The 21,639-nt window shown below is 45.2% G+C and overlaps 1 protein-coding gene across 7 annotated transcripts in view; it reads left to right on the top strand.

Moving 5' to 3' along the window:
* Nucleotides 1-21,639, top strand: part of GALM (galactose mutarotase) — a 116,368-nt gene that overhangs the window by 61,081 nt on the left and 33,648 nt on the right. For 4 of the 7 annotated variants that reach the window (XM_030311264.1, XM_030311266.1, XM_032592698.1 and 1 more), the window contains 2 exons: nucleotides 10,773-10,927; nucleotides 16,211-16,417. In XM_030311264.1, coding sequence (XP_030167124.1) covers nucleotides 10,773-10,927; nucleotides 16,211-16,417 — 362 coding nt within the window. Of the gene's footprint in view, nucleotides 1-792; nucleotides 1,752-2,222; nucleotides 3,070-10,772; nucleotides 10,928-16,210; nucleotides 16,418-21,639 lie in introns of those variants that run through there. The other 3 variants (XR_003967890.1, XM_030311261.1, XM_030311262.1) reach the window with 2 other exon arrangements.

The following is a 21,639-nucleotide window of genomic DNA, read 5'->3' as shown; positions in this document are numbered from 1 at the left end:
AGGAAATAATAAAAGTATAGTACGTGACATTTAGGGGGACCTCAATAAATACTCCCTTAATCCCTTTTTTTAAAAAAATATGTTTATGTATTTTTGAGAGAGAGGGAGAGACAGAGCGTGAGTGGGGAGGGGCAGAGAGAGAGGGAGACACAGAATCCAAAGCAGGCTCCAGGCTCTGAGCTGTCAGCACAGAGCCCAAACCGGGACTGGAACCCACCAACAGTGAGATCATGACCTGAGCTGGTGGGACACTTAACCGACTGAGCCACCCACGCACCCCCTCTTAATCCCTTTTTTTTTTAATTTTTTTTTTTAAAATTTTTTTTTTCAACGTTTTTATTTATTTTTGGGACAGAGAGAGACAGAGCATGAATGGGGGAGGGGCAGAGAGAGAGGGAGACACAGAATCGGAAACAGGCTCCAGGCTCCGAGCCATCAGCCCAGAGCCTGACGCGGGGCTCGAACTCACGGACCGCGAGATCGCGACCTGGCTGAAGTCGGACGCTTAACCGACTGCGCCACCCAGGCGCCCCTTTAATTTTTTTTTTTAACGTTTATTTATTTTTGAGACAGAGAGAGACAGAGCATGAACCGGGGAGGTTCAGAGAGAGAGGGAGACACAGAATCTGAAACAGGCTCCAGGCTCTGAGCAGTCAGCACAGAGCCCAAACCGGGACTGGAACCCACCAACAGCGAGATCATGACCTGAGCCCAAGTCGGACGCTTAACCAACTGAGCCACCTAGGCGCCCCCCTTAATCCCTTTTTAAAGGAACTTTGGACTTCAGGAACGAGATGGGGGTATGTCCTCAAGACCATTCCCCAGTCCCCTGAAGAAAAGAAAGTCAGAGGCTGCCTCTGAGCACCTCCGTGTAACTACACCTGACCCTGTCCAGGCTGCTACTCCAGGCCATCAGCCAGGAAAGCCTCTGGGCGGTGGCTCCAGCACAAACATGTCTAGAATTTTCACTGTGTGGGACAAATATAATGAATCCAGTGTGCAGAGACGCCTTTCTCTAAATTATCTCTGTATTTCTTTCTCCTCTGGATCAGAGTTAACTTAAAACCAGAATCTCCCCCCAACATTCATCTTTCTCTAACTCTGCTTTCTGCATCTTCCAGCATTTTATCTGAAAGTCAGCCACCAAAGTTAACGAACTGCTAGCTCACTGCCTGTTGAGAACCGGGAGCCGGAGAAACCCCCACACCCCGCCCACCCCCGCAATCCTGCAGATTCAGCATTTGGGTTTAGGAAAACTACAGGCCCCAAAATGCAATCTCACCTTCCAAAGACTACCACTCCCAACATGCAATGCAGCCAGAGTTAGCAAAGGAAAACCCCGTCTGGAAATTTTGCCTTCCTGTGGCCCTCAGGCAAAGGAAAGGTTTAGAAAGTCGCCAGAAGGTATTTTTTTTGCAGGAGCGGTCACTCCGCAAATCCAGGCAAGGAAAGGGAGGAGTCTGGGCCGTGTCCCGCCCTTCTCCAGTAAACTTCTCCGGCTCCAGGTTTGGAGGCAGAGTCGGAAGGGCTGGGAGTAGCTGCACGCCCCCACGCTTTCCCCATGGTTTCGGTGACTAGAGCCGTGTTCGGAGACCTGCCCTCAGGGGCAGGGACAGTGGAGAAGTTCCAGCTGCAGTCAGACCTGCTGAAAGTGGACATCATCTCCTGGGGCTGCACCATTACGGCCCTGGAGGTCAAAGACAGGCAGGGCAGGGCGTCAGATGTGGTGCTCGGCTTTGCAGAGTTGGAAGGTGGGTTGAATGCTGTCCCGGGCTGCGGGCGGGCCCCGGGCCCCCAGCCCTCCCGCATATGCCCCCGAGGTGGCCAGGATCCAGGGCGAGTACCCGAGCTCGTCACCCTCATCACCGCGAGGAGTGCTTGGAACCGGCAGACCCACTGTGTTTCCATCCTGTGTTCGGAAAAAGACACATGAATGGAAACAGCTGTAGGACTTGGTCTCTGGTTGTCCATTCAGGTTTTGCCTTAATTTAGAATAGTTAAGGGTCTGGGGCTCCCGGGTGGCTCAGTCGGTTAAGCCTCTGACTTCGGCTCAGGTCATGATGTAGAGTTTCGTGAGTTCATAGCTCAGAGCCTGGAGCCTGTTTCGGATTCTCCCTCTCTCTCTCTCTCTCTCTCTCTGCCTCTGTCTAAAATAAATAAACATTAAAAAAAATAGTTCAGGGTAAGATAAAACCCCAGCAACCCTGGAGCGATCTTTGAACTGCCAGGTATGCAGGGCAGGAGAGGGAAAAGCTGGCTAGAGGGGGTGTGGCTCCAGGTCTTGCCTTGTGTTCTTTCTGTAGGACAATCTAAGACCTGTCTCCTCTACTTCCTCTCTCCTTCATCAGATTCTCCTTGAGCCCTGGTTGTCTGAGAAATGCTCCTCGACATGGCTCAGTGGGTACAGACGGCTTAGCCACCCGGTCTGGTGTAACAGCGCCCAGCGCGGGCTGGCAGCTCGGGAACCAACCAAGCAGAAGACCAACTCATGGTCTAGCAGTGAGGTCTCCCAAGTAGGACCAACGTTTATTTTATGGGGTTCCATGGGCAATTAGGATCATGAATTAATCCATGCATCCACAAGCTGTTCATTCAGTCACCTCATTCAGGGAGACAGACAAGGTCCTCACCCTCATGGAGCTTGCACTTTAGCTGGGGGGTTAGACATTAGGCAGATAGTCGCATTAAAAAAAAATTACAGTTGCAGTTTGATCTCAGCAAAGGAAAGGGTCTGCAGTGCCATCCTGGCCCTACTGTGTAGCTAGACAGGAGGTGAGGTCTGAAATAAAGCTGGCAAAAGGAAACTGCTTGAAAATGAGTACGCTTTGCTCCGTGGTAGGGGCGTGGGCACAGCCTGCTAGAGAAGAGGTTTGAGGTTTTCCTTTAGGTGTGTGTTTCTATCTGTTTGGTTCTTTAGATACATAACATGGCTCATGGTTAGAAGTTAACAGAAAACTGAGTATTGGTTTTCTTTGGTGGGGGTTCAGATCTTCAGTCAGAAGGCAAGAGAGTTGACAAGTGACAAAAGAGGATTCTTTAGAATGATTTTGCTGAGTCACCTCTCTCTCTGTGAGTACCATAACTATTTTCCAGGCTGACACAGAATCACAAAGAGATTACTTGGCTGGTGCAAAATTGCCCAGTGGAGTCGAAGAATTGGACCCACGTCCTAGAATATCAGAGCCAGCAAAGCTTTGGAGACGCTAAGCTGTCAGCCTCTGCTTTTATCGCCTCATTTCCATCTCTGCCTTATCATATGGCCCTCCCTCTGCACCTCTACACACACACACAATGACTGCTCTCGCTCCTTATCAGTGTTCGTTTAGATGTAAGGGTCACATAGAGTTTACAATGCAAAGTGTCTTTGTGGAATTCTTATGAAATGTGTGCCCTGACGGCATGACCGCTGGGAAGCACCAGTGTCTTTTCTTTTCTTTTTTCTTTTTTTCTTTTTAGTTAGTTAACATCCAGTGCAATATTGGTTTCGGAGCAGAATTCAGCGATTCATCACTTGTATACAACCTCTACTGCTCATCACAAGTGCCCTCCTTAGTACCCATCACCCATCTAGCCCATTCCCCACCCACCTCCCCTCTATCAACCCTCAGTTTATTCTCAATCCTTAAAAGTCTCTTATGGTTTGTTTCCCTCTCTTCTCTTCTCCCCCTTCCCATGTGTCATCTGTTTTGTTTCTTAAATCCACTTGAGTGAAACCGTATGGTATTTGTCTTTCTCTGACTTACTTCACTTAGCATAATACACTCTAGTTCCATCCATGTTGTCGCAAATGGCAAGATTTCATTTTTTTGATGGCTGGGTAATGTTCCACTGTGTGTATAGACCACATCTTCATCCACTCATCAGATGGACATTGGGGCTCTCTCCATAGTTTGGCTATTGTTGACAGTGCTGCTATAAACATTGGGGTGCATGTGCCCCTTCGAATCTGTATTTCTGTATCCTTTGGGTAAATACCTAATAGTGCCATAGCACTGGTGTCTTATTAGGCATGGAAGTGTTGATTTTGTGAGGGCATTAATACGGTGGAGTTGTCTCTATAAGTCTGTGCCTCTTGGGGCAGTTTGGATGAGGAAAGTACTATCCCTCAATGTTCTTAAAAGGGAGAAAAAGAAATCGATCTCCTTGGATTATAGTGATCTAGCGTGTGCTTTATTGCCCTCCATCTTAGTAACATCTCTTGAGAATGTTAAATAGCATTTTCTTATTAGCATACATCACAGACTTCACATAATGCCAGGTTGAATCAAAGCATCCAAAATATTCTAGGTGCTCATTCCTAGGCTATAATTTAGATGATTGAATTATTTATTCTAGAAGGAAAGTGAGTTATTTTCAGAAGAGGAGAAGTTGGAAAAAAGCCCTTGGAATATCAAGTAACACTTTCTAATATGTGCAGCCATCATCATGGCTACTGGAAGCGGCTCCTTTGTTCCTTTTTTACACTCCTGTCTTGCAGTTTTTTCGTAGATTCTTTCTACAAAGATAGATATTGCTAAAGATAAAAGAAGACCTCATGTATGTCATAACAGGGAGCATTCTTGTCTCAGTCAGAATAGTGTGAAATGGGGCTCTGCTACGGTTTTGATCAGTTCTTGTGTATTAAAACCCACGTTAAGAAATTGGCGACATTGGGGCGCCCGGTTGACTCACTTGGGGGAGCGTGCGACTCTTGACCTTGGGGTTGTTTGAACCCCATGTTGAGTGTAGAAATTACTTTTAAAAAAATAAAATCTTAAAAAAAAAAAAAAGGAATTGACAGCAGCGATTGCCTTCAAGAGAGGCTCTGCATAGCCAGGGTGCAGGGGTAAGAAGGAGACTTTATTTTCACTGTCTATTCTTTTCAAATATCTGAATGTGTAAGTATTATGTAAACAAAACTGAGGTGAATCATTTAAAGCTACAAGACATGACAGAATAAGGGGTTATCTTGACATTACTATGCCCCAGAATATTTTAAACCACAGGGAGGAGCTAAGCATGTATAATTCCATGAAACATGGTCCTTTTTAACTGCCAGGTTAGATGTGAACAATCTCCAGTTTCCCAGATAGATTATATAAACTGCTTGGATCATGGCCATGACCGGAGGTCAGACTGGTTCAGTTTTTCCCTGGGAAAATGAGAGCTCTCTTCTGTAGAATTCTAAAGAGGTAAATCATACGATCTTTTAGTTACAGCCTAGAAAAGTCACTAATGCCTCCTATGAATTGTTCTGCCATTTTTTATACCTAAAATATTTAAAAATGTGTTTCCTCTTCATGCCTCACCTACAGTCATTATAACTTCTCTCAAAATCTGTGATGAGACTATTTGCCTATAAGCCACAGGTTTAAACAACCTACCCACACAACCAGTGCACTCTTGCCCTTCATCTTCCCTCCAGTTACCACAAAACACCCGGCTCTTACGGCCATGGGAGTCACTATGGAAAAAATAGAAAAAATAGACCTAGTGCTTTTAGAAAACCCCGGCCAATAGCGGGTGGAGGAAAAGGGACCGGTTCAGAGACTGCGGTGTAGGCTTGCAGATGCCTGAGTGCCCTTGTAGGAGTACTGGGGATTCCTGGTTTCAATCTCTGCTTTGTCCCTTAAAGTTATTTAACTTTCCAGACATGTTTCTTCACCTTAACTAATGGATAATGAGACTAAATGTGCTGCCGCCTGTGATGGTGTCTGACTGTAGCGAGCAATCAGTCGTTTTTATCTCCTTTCTTTCCCTTGCCCCCACATGTCTTCCTTCACACTACTTGAGCGTTTTACCTCGCTTGATTAATACTGCAAAAAAGGGCATCAAGATCCATGTGGACAGCCAGCAGCTATTTGAAAATATTTAAAATATTGGGGACAAATTTAAAAAAAAAATTTTTTTTAAAGGGGGGTGTTCATTCGGTTAAGCAGCCCACTTGGGCTCAGGTCATGATCTCACGGTTCGTGGGTTCAAGCCCCACGTCGGGCTCTATGCTGACAGCTCAGAGCCTGGAGCCTGCTTCGGATTCTGTGTCTCCCTCTCTCTCTGCTCCTCCCCTGCTCGCGCTCTGTCTCTGTCTCTCTCTCTCTCTCTCTCTCTCTCTCTCAAAAATAAATATTTAAAAGAAATTTTTTTTTAATATTGGGGGCAATTAAAGTTCTTGTCAATTAAAGTAATGTTTGCTTTCCTCCGAAAACAGGTTGTAGAAGCTTAGATTGGAAATAGTAGGTACTTTTATTTCATGCTTTTAGGGCACTCTGGCTGAAGTTTGGGCGGTACAAGGTGGATAGCATAGCTGGGGTCCGTGGGACGTTAGAGGAGTGGAAAAGTCCATAACGCTGGTTAAGGATTTATTAATATACTCTGGCCACTCCTTTGCTCAAGAAAAGGGACAGACTTTTCCTCTACCCTATACCCCCCATCAGCAATTGAAAAAAAAAAATCATCATTCATGGCTCGACCTAGAAACTTCCCTTTTTTATGGAAAACAGTATTTTCTGCATTTGAAAACAAGCGTTTTAGTCATGTCCTATTCAGAATTTGGGGAATGTCACTTCTTGTAATTCTGATTTGATATGAAAGCTTAGTAACTTATGAAGATACTAGTATCTTTGTAACAAATAACACGTATTTGTTCCGAAGCATTTTTCAGAGACAGTTGAGAGCAGCGGTTTCTGGTGTTAAAAACTCTTCATCTAAACCAAAGACTGGCAAGTACTGCTTCTCTCCGTGGGCTGTTTACTGTTGCCAGAAAGCCGTCTCTTCTGAGGGAATTCTTGCAAGCCCAGGAACCAGCAGCTTTGCTGTTGGAGTTGTCACTGTCTCCAGTGCCGAGCATGTGGCTGGCAGAGTGGGGACTCCGTGTACATTTGTTGAATGGATCAGAGTAGGAATCAAAAGTAGATACAACCAAATAATTTTTGAACAAAAATTTGGCTTTTCTTCACATGTTTTAGCTCCTGAAAAGCAGATGAATGGTCCACACTGTACCTCATCGAGGAAATACAAATTAAAACAATAGTGAGGCCCTATCAGAATGGCCAAAATCCAGGACACTGACATCACCAAATGCTGATGAGGAAGCGGAGCAACAGGAACTCTCATTCACTGCTGGCGGGAATGCAAGATGGTGCCGCCACTTTGGGAGACAGTTTGATTGCTTCTTACAAAACCAAACATATTCTGACCATATGATCAAGTGGTCATGCTTCTTGGTAGTTACTCAAAGGAGTTAAAAACTTATGTCCACACAAAAACCTGCACACAGGTGTTTCTCACAGCTTTGTTCATAATTACTAAAACAACCAACCAAGTTGTCCTTTGGTAGGGGAAAAGACAAATGAACTGTGGTTCCTCCAGGCAATGGAATATTACTCAGTGCTAAAAAGAAATGAGCCATCAAGCCATGAAAAGACAGGGAGGAACCTAAAATGCATACTACTCAGTGAAGAAAGCCCATCGGAAAGGGCTACAAAGTATACAATGCCGACTATGACATTCTGAAAAAGCCACATTTATGGGGACAGTAAAAAGATCTGTGGTTGCCAGGGGCTGAGGGGATGGGAGGGATGAATAGGCAGAGCAGAGAAGATTTTTAGGGCAGTAAAAAAATGATATTATAATGATGGATACATATCATTATTCATTTGTCCAAACCCTCAGAATGTGCACCAAGAGTGAACCTTCCTGTTGAACTGTGGACTTTCGGTGATAATGATATGTCAATGTGAGTTCATCAGTTATTAGAAATGTGTCTCGGGGCGCCTGGGTTGCTCAGTCAGTTGAGCGACTGACTGAGCAGGTCATGATCTTATGGTTCGTGGGTTCAAGCCCCAAGTCGGGCTCTGTGCTGACAGCTCAGAGCCTGGAGCCTGCCTCGGATTCTGTGTCTCTGCCTCTCTCTGTGCCTTCCCTGCTCATTCTCTGTCTCTGTCTCCCCAAAATAAATAAACATTACCAAAAAAAAATTTTTTTAAAGAAATGTGTCTCTCAGATGGGGGGGTGGTATTGATAATGGGAGAGGCTATGCACGTGTTAGGATAGAGGGTATCTGGGAAATCTGTACCTTCTGCTGAATTTTACTGTAAACCTAAAACTGATCTAAAAAATAAAGTCTACTAAAAATGAAACAAGAGGCTCCTGGTTGGCTCAGCTGGTAAAGCGTGTGACTCTTGATCTCGGGGTTGTAAGTTCAAGACCCCTGTTAGGTGTAGAGATTACTTAAAAATAAAATCTTTAAAAAATAAAAATAAAACAAAAGTAGATGAAGCAAAACCAAAGAAGGTTGTTTGGCCCTTTGGAACTCCTTTTGGTTACCTGGTATAAGGAGTTTTAAAGCTGTAGCTTCAGAAAGAGAGGAGGGAGGGGAGGGAGGGGGAAGCAGGTAGAGAGGTCAGCCTGGCCTATTCTAAGAGATGGTAGTAAGCTCAATTCACCAGAAAGCCTTGTGCTTTTCAAATAAGGTGATGCTTAAGAACAAGAACCCACAGGGCGCCTGGGTGGCTCAGTCGGTTAAGAGTCTGACTCTTGGTTTCATTCTTTCTCCACGGATCTGTGTGTCACTTCTGTCACAAATCGGTCTTCATAGGTACAGGACCTGTCTGGGGTTGTCTCTTTTGTTCCATTGGTCTGTTCGTCTTTCTGGGCCAGCACCACACTGCCTTAACTTAGTGAGTCTTAGGATCTTATAAGGCAAATCACTCATCTTGTTTTCTTCAAAATTGTATAACTATGTTGGCCCTTTGCTTTTTCACAGCAAGGTTAGAATCATCTTGTCTAGTTACACACACACACACACACACACACACACACACACACACACACACAAAACCCTGCCTTGAGGCACCTGGGTGACTCAGCTGGTTAAGCGCCCAACTTTTGACTCAGGTCATGATCTCAGAGTCCATGAGTTCGAGCCCTGCGTCAGGCTCTGTGCTGGCAGCTCAGAGCCTGGAGCCTGCTTCGTATTCTGTGTCTCCCTCTCTCTCTGCTCTTCTCTCACTCTCTCTCTCTGTCTCTCTCTCTCTCAAAGGTAAATAAATATTAAGAACAAAAACTTAGGAGCCAGACTATGTTCAAATCCAGGTTCTTTTGATAACGATCTGTGTGTTTGGGGCAAGTTTCTCAACTTTTCTGTCCTCAGTTTCCACATCTGTAAAATGAGGGTAATAATAGTGTCTACCTCATAGAAGTATCCTGAAGATGAAATGAGTTAGATGTAGAGTAGTTAGAAAGTGGCTGAGTCTTAGGAAGAACGTGGTGTGAGATGTTATGATAGTCCATGGATAGGACTCTGAGGACCTACAGGTTAGCAAGGGAGTGAACCAGGAAAGACCTGGAAGAGAATGATTAATATTTCACTCATGCCCAGCCAGTTGAGTAACGGGAGCCTGGGTGAATGCTTAAGAGTCTATATCCTGAGAGCCCTTCCGGGCATGGTAGAAATAGTTCATAGGCTCGAATTGCATATTCTTCTATCAACACAGGTGGGATGGATGCAAAGAACCATAAGAAAGGGGGATAGAATTCCAAGGGTGAATTCTGAGTGAAAAACAAATGGGAGGTTTTTTTGCTTTCTTTAAACTTTTTTTTTTTTTTAATTTTTTTTTCAACGTTTTTTATTTATTTTTGGGACAGAGAGAGACAGAGCATGAACGGGGGAGGGGCAGAGAGAGAGGGAGACACAGAATCGGAAACAGGCTCCAGGCTCCGAGCCGTCAGCCCAGAGCCCGACGCGGGGCTCGAACTCACGGACCGCGAGATCGTGACCTGGCTGAAGTCGGACGCTTAACCGACTGCGCCACCCAGGCGCCCCTCTTTAAACTTTTTTAAAAAGTTGGCCTAGAAAAGAGCAGATTACAAAGCAGCATGTATACTAAGACTCCATTTTTATAAAGAGAAGAAGAAAAGCACATATATCCATAAAAGATGGAGATATATACATAAGAATATTAACAGTAGTACTCTCTAGTGATGAGACTGGGATGATTTAAATTTCTTTGTGTTTTGGGGTGCCTGGGTGGCTCAGTTGGTCAAGTGTCTAACTTTTGACTTCAGCTCAGGTCATGATCTCACAGGTTGTGGGTTCAGGCCTCGCATCGGGCTCTGTGCTGGCAGCATGGAACCAGCCTGAGATAATCTCTCTCTGTCCCACTCCTCCTTGCACTGTCTCTCTCTCTCTCTCTCAAAATAAATAAATAAACATTTAAAAAAATGTTTTTAATTTCTTTGTGCTTTATAAAGTTCTTTCAAAATGTTTGTAAGGAGCATGCATTACTTTTGGAAGGGGACAGTTTGTGTGTAAAGCCAGCCATTTTTCTGTGTTTCCCTGAGGGCTTGGATATGCCTAAATTATTACTACTTTCAGGTTCTCTCAGAAGAAAGTGAGGGGTGGGGGGAGTACCTGGGTGGCTCAGTCGTTAAGCATCTGACCTCTGCTCAGGTCGTGATCTCACGGTTCATGAGTTCAAGTTCCACATCGGGTGAGCATGAGCCCTGCTTGGATCAAGCCCTACTTCTCTCTCTCTGCCTCTCCTGGGATTCTCTTTTTCTGTCTGCCCCTTGCTTACTTGTGTGCTCTTGGAAGGAAGGAAGGAAGGAAGGAAGGAAGGAAGGAAGGAAGGAAGGAAGGAAGGAAGGAAAGAAAAGAAAGAAAGAAAGAAAAAGAAAGAAAGAAAGAAAGAAAAAGAATGAATAGAGTGGTGGGCAGCACCGTGAGCCTCACCTTTGGTTTGAAGTTTTAAAAAACACTTTCATCCCATGTCCCTCATCCCATGTCCTTGCAGGGTACCTCCAAAAGCAGCCCTACTTTGGAGCAGTGGTTGGCAGGGTGGCCAACCGAATTGCCAAAGGAACATTCACGGTGGACGGGAAGGAGTATAAGCTGGCCGTTAACAATGGGCCCAACAGTCTGCATGGAGGAGTCAGGGGCTTTGATAAGGTGAGTCAGGGGCATGGACGCAGTCCTCACCTGGCAACTTCACAAGCCCCTTCAAACATACCTTCTATTTGCCAGGCTCGACCCTCGGCCCTACGGCAAATGGGTGATACGGGAAAGAGGCTGGTCCAGTGATTGAGGGCAGTCAAGGCACTGGCCCTGTTCCAGGACCCGTCCTTCTGTAGCTCATCTGACCGTAACAGGCAGGGGTCCCCGAGTGAAAGGGCGGCAGCCCTTGACCTGGGAAAGAGAGAGAATGACTTTCTCACAGCGTCTGGATCAGGAAGTCCAGTTGACGTTAGTTAGGCACAACAGAAAAGTGGCTTAAACATAATACCTACCACTTACTGTACAAGACATTTTGCACCTATTCTCTCCCATGCTTTCTAGAACCCTGTATTCTCACCAAATGAGAAATCTGAGGCTATGAAAGGCCATATAACTCCTGAGTTGGGCTGCCTGACCCGAAGCCCTCATTTCCAGACCAAACCCGCTGGTGTCCTCCACAGCTGCTGTAGGTGCCCCCAGGCCAACACACACCCCTGAGACTGTCGCTCAACCCCCTCCCTGGGCAGCGTGGCGCCACATCCAGGCCTACCCTTCCACCGAAGTGCCTCATGCCTCAAAATTACCTCAGATTCTCCCCAGTTACCTCTTTCCACACTAAGAGTCTTATTCCCTAAGTGAACCCCTGGAAAAATAAGGCTGGGAAAGCAAATTGGTCAAACACCTTCTCCCTGAGGTAGAAATGCCTGGCCTGCTTCCTAGCTGTGTGGGAGTCTGCGGATTACCCCCCAGTGACTCTCTAACTAGTCTAATTTCAGGGAGGTAATTTTGGTAGCTAACTCTCCTTTAAATTATACCACCCAGTTTATTTCCCAGGGAAGAGCCAGAAAACACAGGAACGTGTACGGCAGTTAAAGGTCACAGTTTCTCCTTTTCTGCCTCTTACTGCCACCTGTCCCACTGAAGGAAGTTGGCTACTGTCTTTCCCCTGTTTCACCAATTTCCTGTTTGTGGCCTAGAACCACATTGCCTCATCTGTTCCCCTTTCCTCCATGATTGAACCACTCACACCAGGAAGGCATGAAGGCAAGAGAGAGCCTCTGTCCTGCAATACTAGGGCAGAGGGTCTCTGGAATGTGCCAGGTACAAGGCATATGGAGCTTCCTCCAGAGGAAGTTGGGCCCAGCTCTGTTCTAACAGGGATCTTCGGAGGAGCCTCAGAACAGCACCTGTTCTAGCTTGTTCCTGTCCCTTCTATTTCACTGTAGTATTTTCTGTGGGGTTGTTTAACATGTGTGTCCCATGAGAACATAGCAAGATAGTGAGTATACATATCCTTCAGTGCACTGGGCCTACTGAGCCCCTTCGGTGAAGTGGGGAACATAATATGGTGGGCGTTCCTGAGACTCCAGTAGAGTGAGGGAGCCAGACCCTTACATGAATAGCTGTTATAGGCAACAAGCCCCATAATATGGATGCCAGTGGTGCGCTAACGGATCTGGGTGTGGACAAACACATAGTAACTGGGGAGGCAGGATTTGAATCACCCTTGAAGAAAGAATAGCATTTCGTTTGGTAAGTAGATACTGGAGATAATGGCTGTGTTGATGCCGAAGCCCAGACAGAGGTAGGGAAAGACTTGGAGTGTTATCGTGGAGATACTGAAAGCCTTTGAGCTGTAAGCTTTCATACAGTAACATGAACAGTATGAGGGGACCTTTGTTTCAAGTTGTAGTTCATCTCAGCAATTACTGAATAGTTGTTGGCTTATAGGTAAGTCTTCTTGTACTTATTTCAACACATTTTTTAAATTTTTTACTTATTTTTAAATTTTTTTTAACGTTTATTTATTATTAAGAGACGGACACACAGAGCGTGAGCAGGGGAGGGGCTGAGAGATGGAGAGACACAGAATCTGAAGCAGGCTCCAGGCTCTGAGCTGTCAGCACAGAGCCCAACACGGGGCTCGAACTCACAAACCACGAGATCATGACCTGAGCTGAAGTCGGACGCTTAACTGACTGAGCCACTCCAGTGCCCCAACACTTTTTTTAAAGGTGAAATTTGACGGGTGCCTGGGTGGCTCAGTCAGTCGAGTGTCCAACTTGGCTCAGGTCATGGTTCATATGTTCGAGCCCCACATAGGGCTCCTTGCTGTCAGTGCAGAGCCTGCTTCGGATCCTCTGTCCTCCTCTCTCTCTGCCCCTCTCCCACTCATGCTCGCTCTCTCTCTCTCTTTCAAAAAATAAACATTTTTTTTTAAAAAAGATGAAATTTGAATAACCTAACAGGATTAGAAATGGTATATAAGTAGGCCTAAATATGCAAACATGGAAGTTTTCAGGAAATGTGGAAACCTCAGGCTCTGGGATATTCTCCCATGAATAGGAATTTTATTTTCCACAGAATTATACTCATCTGATAATACTAGTTTCCACGAAAAAAACCTTTCCACTGCGTTCTTTCTCTGAAGGACAAAAACTAGGTAGCAAATTAAGAACATTTTATTTCAAATATTTTATTCCTACAATTTTCCATTTGGGGGATTCTTTTTTCTTTTTTGAATCATGCATATAACCAGCTTTATATTTTAAGTGTCTTGAAAGTTCAACATTTCTGGGAGATAACTAGGGTGTAAAATTAATTTTTTACTAAGGTCAGTGAATTTGTTTCAGATCCCAGCTGCTTTCACCATAGGTGAAGGCAGAGACCTCCACTCCTGCTGGACTCCCCTTCCTGGTAAATGTGGGCTCACTCAACGGCAGTGAGCAATGCCGGCCACACCAGGAGGGGGTGGGCAGAGCCATTCCTGTGGCCCTCAGGAATTGTTATCTTTCAGGTCTATTTGGAATGACAGTGTTTGGCCTCAACTCTTCTGTTGAAAAAAGGAGATTCAAACAAAACATTGTAATGAAGATGTGGAACGGGGTAGACTGCCAAGCCTGAGTTAGAATCCTAGTCATGTCACTAATGACACGTATGACTTTAAACAAGGTGGTTTTTTTTATCCCCCCTCTAAACAATGGACATGAAGTATGAAAGGATTCTACTCAACTCTCCTGGAATGTGGGAGGTAGGAGTGGACAAGGTAACGCCACTGAACTCAATTTGCTCATCTGTAAAGTGGGGTCATAGTATCAGTTGGAGCCATTTGAAATTGCCAGTGTTCAACTGTTTTGACCTACAAAGACAGTCATTTCATTTGATTCAACCAAATCCTCACCTTACACAATGCTTTATGTAGGGGCGCCTGGGTGGCTCAGTCAGTTGAGCGTCCGACTCTGGGTTTCAGCTCAGGTCGTGATCTCGTGATTCATGAGTTCAGGAGCCTGCTTGGAATTCCCTCTCTCTCTCTCTCTCTCTCTCTCTCTCTCTAAGTAAATAAAATTTAAAACAAAACAAAATGATTTGTGTAAGCACCAGTGGCTGGTGAGCACCGAACAAAGGGAGATCTCACGTCAGCAAAAGGCCTTTTGGCTAGTGACCCAGGGCTCCATGAAGGGACTGGGGTCTCTGCACACTGTGTCCTCGGATAATAGAGAATAAGGAAATAAGCTCAGGATCAGACCACTTAGTTCAAATCCACTGTCTTCCTAGCCGAAAGAAGCTAGGGAAAGCAGTGTATTCTGAGTCCCAGCTCTCTCAGTCTAAGTGAGGATCATGGTGCCTACCCTAAGTCAGCTCTGAGACAGATAAGATAGTGTCTGTGAAGTTTCTAGCAAAATGTCTTGGCCCATCATGGGCACTCAGTAAATCCTGGTTGTCCCTCCTCCATAAAGGTAATATTGAGGCCTCTAGGGCAAGGGAGAGGGGAATCACTGTGTCCATGCCAGATTCCTATTTCCGAAAGCAAAAAACTCCTGGAAAACTTTTCTTCATATTTTTCTTTTTTTTTTTTAATGTTTATTTATTTTTGAGAGAGAGAGAGCGCAAGCAGGGGAGGGGCAGAGAGAGAGGGAGACACAGAATCTGAAGCAGGCTCCAGGCTCTGAACCATCAGCACGGAGCCTGATGCGGGGCTCGAACCCATGAGCCGTGAGATTGTGACCTGAGCAGAAGTTGGACGCTTAACTGACTGAGCCACCCAGGTGCCCCTTCTTCATATTTTTCTTGTCACCCTTAGAACCATATTTTCTAGAATGAGAAAAAAACTTCAAGATCTTTTTTCAAACCCTCTGTGGCAGGAATGGTTGCCCACCATCACACAGTGAGCTAGGAACAAACCTTGTCCCCAAATCAGGACTCCTGACTTGTGGGTAAGACTCTTTCTAACAGAACAAGTACCTTCTTATTTGTTTGGAACTCTGCCCAGGGGATATAGAGAATCTTGGAGCATTTTTTTTTTTAATATAAATTTTTTTTCTTTTTTCTTTTTTAAATGTTTATTTTTTGAGAGAAAGACAGAGAGTGAGCAAGGGAGGGGCAGAGAGAGAGGGAGACACAGAATCCAAAGCAGGCCCCAGGCTCCGAGCTGTCAGCACAGAGCCCAACATGGGGCTCAAACCCAAACTGTGGGATCATGACCTGAGCTGAAGTTGGACACTTACCCAACTGAGCCACCCAGGTGCACCCCCTTTTTTTTTTTTAATAAATATTCATAAACAGTACTTCCCTGGGACAGAGGAGCTGACTTATTTAGGTCATTTTTTAATACTATTAGCAGATATTGCTATATGACATTTATCAGAATGGGTCACCAAGATAAAAAAATAACCGTTTAGGGGCGCCTGGGTGGCTCAGTCGGTTAAGCGTCCGACTTCGGCTCAGGTCATGATCTTGCAGTCTGTGAGTTCGAGCCCCGCGTCGGGCTCTGTGCTGACAGCTCGGAGCCTGGAGCCTGTTTCAGATTCTGTGTCTCCCTCTCTCTGACCCTCCCCCGTTCATGCTCTGTCTCTCTCTGTCTCAAAAATAAATAAACGTTAAAAAAAAAATTAAAAAAAAAACCTTTTAAAGAAGGGGAAGAAGAAAATATAGGCACGTACATATCAATTTAAGGAGGAAGAGAATGGGGAAGGGGAGTAGGTAAAGAGAAAGAAAAATTTTTTTCTCTCAAAATCTACTTTTCTGTATAAAACAAAATTTTAGAACAACTAAAATCCAAGCTAAATAAATAAATAAAATAAAATAAAATAAAATAGAATAGAATCCAAGCTATTATTCCAACATCTTAAAGATCATATAACCATTTCTCTTCCTAGAATCACTGTCTTTAAATATTGAAATGTGGTGTTTAGCTGGAGATTGCAATGACTTAACAGCTTTGAAAACACTTTTTTCTAGGTCGTCTGGACCCCTCAGGTGCTGTCAAATGGTGTCCAGTTCTCGAGGATCAGTCCAGATGGTGAGGAAGGTTACCCTGGAGAGTTGAAAGTCTGGGTGACATACACACTGGATGGTGGGGAGCTTATGGTCAACTACCGAGCTCAGGCCAGTCAGACCACACCGGTCAATCTGACCAACCATTCTTATTTCAACCTGGCAGGCCAGGTAAGAGAACTTACCTCTGCTCTCCTGCTTAGTATAAAATGTGACTTACCTCTCCTCTCCTGCCACATGCTTTGTGGAATGACCTGGGGAGTAGCTGGATAGACCCACCCAGAATGGACTTAGCCTGGCAATGGAGTCACCTGGTGATGAAGAAAAATGCCTAGCAAAACAGCTGACTCGTAGTAGGTGCTCAATAAATGGAAGTTACAGAGAAAGATGGAATGAGTACATTGTGTTACTAAGAGAACTCTCTCTTTCCCACAGGTTCAGACAAGTACCCAGCTATTTCAAGAACTCCCTCTCTTCTAACTGTAACATGAGTTTACATTTGCTTCCTCATTCCACTCCTACTCCCCCAAAATTACTTCCAGTTAAGTTCCACTTTCCACCCTTGGGACTTTAAAAATGTGCCTGGCTCAGCCCCTTTAGGTATGCCACCAACATTCGTATGTCTCTGCTGTACTTCCCACCCTAAGAGGGGTATAGAGACACTCTCACCCCTCTTAGGTAATCCCCTCTACACTACCTTATTCCCAACTAATGGTAGTATTTTAGTTTGTTGAGGAGGCTGTTACATGAGGCAGAGGGAAAAGTTTAGCTAAACTCTGTAGACTATATCTATTGCTTCCTCTTCATCTGAAAAACTCATTGTTGTCTACTCGAATCACTTTGGCATGATTTCCTACCACAAGATGATGTTCACAGCCAACTAGTAATATCTAGCATTTTTACACTCTTTTAGGAGTCTGCTGACAATGTGCTGATTTTTTTTTTCTAGGATCTTTTCAAATAGCACGATGTGCTGATTTTTTTTTTCCAGGATCTTTTCAAATAGCACGAATTAATTGGTTCTTATGTAATTTCCAAAGTTCTCCCTTGAAAAATAAAGAGGATTATAAACTTGTCTATCCCTTACCCTCAGAAACTTCTGCCATGCTCCTTGAGATCTTAAAAACAAACCAAAAACCAAAGCTGCCCAGCCATGCGCCTCTGTAATAATGTGCATAAAGACCCTAATTTTTTTTTTTTTTTAAATAGGCCAATTTGAGGCTTGAACTCATGACCCTGAGATCAAGACCTGAGCTGAGATCAGGAGTCAGACTCTTAACCAACCGAGCCACCCAGGTGCCCCTTATACACCCAAGTTTTTATAATAAGCTCAAAAGGAACCTGGCAGAAATAGAATAAAATATTAGTGGGTTTGTATAGGTAGTAGATCATGGTGTTTTTTTACTGTTTTCCACATTTTTGTATACTGAGAACATCCTATTCTGTAATGGGTGGGAGGTGGCCTAAAGAAAGAGATTCAGAGATAGGAAAGAAATTATGCATGAAATATTACACCTGCCAATGTATTCCAATCAAGGAGACAAAATGGGAATGTAACATTCACTAAAACTCTTTCCATTTACTTGGCAGGAGGACTCTCAGAGATCACAGACCCCACCCAAAAGGGTGTTCAGTATTAGCCCCCTTCTGTATACTGTCTTAGTGCAGCTCGAACCCATAGCCACTGACTTCAGGGTTGAGGATAGGAGGGAGCCATCAGCCTTTTGGGGAGCATCACAACAAGAGTGGGTAGCTGTTTACGAGGCCTGGAGTCAAAGGGCTTCTGCATCTTCAAATCATCTCTTACCCTACCCAGGAAAGCATTTTTTTATTTATTTTTGAGAGAGAGAGAGAGAGAGAGAGAGAGAGAGCGCGAGAGAGAGCGCACAAGTGGGGAAGGAACAGAGAGAGAGAGACACACACAAAATCTAAAGCAGGCTCCAGGTTCGGAGCTGTCAGCTAGAACCCATGAACCGTGAGATCATGACCTGAGCCGAAGTCAGACGCTCAATGGACAGAGCCACCCAGGCACCCCAGCACTACTGTATGTCTTAAACTGTCCCCAGGGAAATAGCTCAAAACTTGATCATTTAAAGTGGTCAGCTCATCTTATATATTTTCTTTTTGTTTTTGTTTGTTATTTAATAAGCAGTATGTTTGTGCTACTTGGGGCCAAATTTTGACTCATCACTTCTAAGTTTGAGTGTTGGAGACCTGGAGGGAGGAGAGAACTGGTTCTCGAAGAGTGGAAAAGGTATATAGGTTGCAGGTTGGTTGGGCTTTTGTTGTTGTTGTTGTTCCTTCCTTATCTAACCCAAAACTGGGCAAACATGTTTTTTGTTTTGTTTTGTTTTTTGGTTTTTGTTTTTTTTTTTAATTGAAACTTTACCCAAAGAGGTATGAAAGCAGCCTCGGGGAATTTGAGATGAGAATAGTGGTGGTTCCAGTATGACTGGGTAGGTATGTCAGCAAGGACCTTCCGCCTTTCCACTCTGTTCCTTCAGTGTTTCTGGCTTTTGCCTTCAGGCTTATCCTTTTATGGTCACAAGATGGCTGCCATAGCCCCAGGAATCACCTCTACATATAGTCACAACCAGAGACAAAAAAGGACCTATTCCTTTCTTCATATCTCTAATGTTCCATTTTAAAGAATAGACAAAAAACTTCCCCCAGAAGCTCCCCAGCAGACTTTCCTTCACATTTCATGGGCCAGAAGTGTGTCCCATGTCCTGCCTAACCTAATCACCAGCAAGGGAATTAGGCCACCATGATTGGCTTAGGCCAATCAATATTCACCCGGTGGGATTGGGGAGGGAGCCCTTTCCCTGAGTATACAGCCTACCGTAGGATGAATCAACAAGGCAGGGTTCTGCCAAAGAAAAAGGAGGGCGTCCGTAAAGGAGCTGCTATGGCTTTTGGGTGGTATAATAGTGTCCAGGATATCCTGCTAAAGGTGATGACAGCTGAATTAAGGCAGTGGTAGTGGTAATGCACGAAAAAAAAAGAAAACCCTGCAGGCCATAATGAGCTCTATAAATGGTTAATGTTCTGAGCTAGCAGCAGCTGAGCAAAGTTAACCAAAACAACACTGAACCCAAAGATGGGCCTCAGGATCTGTTGGTGGATCAGCATTTCTTGCCAGGTTTTCATCAGCCTGGAAAGGAAATGAATCCAGCAGTAATATTCCACTGAAGTGGGTCATTGCATTATTCCAGGTCAGAAGAATCATAAAATGAAGCATGCTTCCCTTTAATAAAGGAATGTAGGTGCCGCTTTGTGACCCAGTGCCCGTTAAGAGAGTGGCTGTCTAATAAATGTTCCTTTCCTTCCCCCCCCCCGGCCAGGCTTCTTCCTAGCCTCTTAGACTTAGCAATTTATTTTGGTATGTGATGGAATCATTTGCTTCCTGCCCTAATGCTAAAAAACACAAAGAGAAGGAAAGTCCTAAGCAGCATTATTCATCATAATAAAAAGCTGGAAACAAGCAAAAGTCTGTCAACAGGAGAAGGGATAAACAGATTGTGATACATTCGTACAATGGAATATTCCTCAGCCTCCGCTGGAGCACTGAGCAGATAGAACCAAGGAAACAGTCCCCAGTTCTCTTCCCTCATCTCCGCTCCCCTCAGACCCCGAGGCCTCTTCGGTGCTGGCGGTACCACCGAGGCGTGAGGGGATGGCGGCAGGGGGAGCCGGGCAAGAGAGGGACCCCTCTAGTCCAGAGCTGCTCTAGGTGGTGGTGCAGACCCTTCCCATTCTGGACCCGCCTTCTCAGGTCAGAACAGGACCAAACAAGTGGCTAAGGAAGAGACTGTGGGCAGAGGCCTGGCCTTGTCTCCCCCCACGGTCCACTCCTACCCCTGCCCGCCTGTACCCACCGGGAGAACACAAGACCACGGCAGTTCTTCAGAACCAGAGCCTCCTCGGAGTGCAATTAAAGCAATTTCTGGCCTGTTTAGACATCGATTCTTATGGTCTCTAAGATCCTGGCATTTCTCCTCAGGACGACTCCATTTGATTGTGGAGGCCTGAGTCTTTCTGATTAGAGGATCGTTTCAGTTAACCCCCAGGGCTCCGCCTCCCTCTGCTTGCTTCTCAGGAACCCAGCAGGGCTTTCAGTGTGACTTAGCTAGCTCGAGGTTTCTCAACCTGAGCATGTGGACACATTGGGTCAGATAATTTCTTTGTTGCAGGGATGGGCCTTGTAGGGTGTTTAGCAGAATTGCTGGCCTCTTCCCACTAGATGCCAGGAGCATTACCACCCCCAATTATGACAATCAAAACTGTCTCCAGACATCGTCAGATTTTGCCCTATGGCAAAATCATCCCAGTTGGGAGCCACTAGGTTAGCTTATTTTTGAGCGTTCACTTAGCAAAAGCCCTCTCTTAGTTCTCCTTCCACATCTTCTGCTATGAAGCTTGAAAATTTACTCCTATTAGAATATAATCCTTTTTAGCAGAAACATATACGTGTATTTTCCAATTTGCAAGGAGCACAACATGGCTTTACTAAACTTCTTCACAAGAATCCTGGAAAAGGTGGAGGCATTACTGGCCCAGTTTTACCCTGAAGGAAAAGCGATTCTAGGAGCACCTGGGTGGCTCAGTCGGTTAAGCATCTGGCTCTTGACTCTGGCACAGGTCAGGATCTCACAGTTTGTAAGTTTGAGCCCCACACTGAGCTCTATGCTGACAGTGTGGAGTCTGCTTGAGATTCTCTCTCTCTCTCCCTCTCTGTTCCTCCCTTGCTTGTGCTCTGTAAAGAAAGAAGGAAAAGGAAGGAAGGATGAAAGAAAGAAAAAGAGAGAGAGATTCTACCTGGGGCCATTCAATACAGCTGGAGATAGACCACAGGCCTTCTGACTACTGACCCTCTATCTTTGACCCCACTGGGGAGGGCAAGCTGCATCTTTTAAAAAAAAATTTTTTTTTTTTAACATTCATTTATTTTTGAAAGAGACAGAGTGAGAGCAGGGGAGGGGCAGAGAGAGAGGGGGACACAGCATCTGAAGCAGGCTGCAGGCTCTGAGCTGTCAGCGCAGAACCCGACACGGGGCTCGAACCCACGAACCGTGAGATCACCTGAGCCCAAGTCGGGCACTTAACTGACTGAGCCACCCAGGCGCCCCAAGGGCAAGCTGCATCTTTAATGGAAGAGATGGGCAAGCTCTCAAAAGCAGGAACTCCAGTTCTGACTCCCAGGCTTCTGTCATGTGGTAGAGGATGGGTCCTCTGGGTGGGAGCTGGGCCAGAGAAGGGTGACAGATACCCCACCTCTGGCAAGCCTGGAGGTGATACCAGGCCATCCAGTACTTGTGTGTTCCAGGCCAACAGCTCTTGCTCTTCTATTTGCCTGTCATGTGTGAGGAGAGTGGGAGAAACCCCTCTGCTAA

The sequence above is a fragment of the Lynx canadensis genome, chromosome A3 (genome assembly GCF_007474595.2).
Source record: "Lynx canadensis isolate LIC74 chromosome A3, mLynCan4.pri.v2, whole genome shotgun sequence".
In the NCBI taxonomy this organism is placed as follows: Eukaryota; Metazoa; Chordata; class Mammalia; order Carnivora; family Felidae; genus Lynx; species Lynx canadensis.
This window is presented reverse-complemented; position numbering and strand designations above follow the sequence as displayed.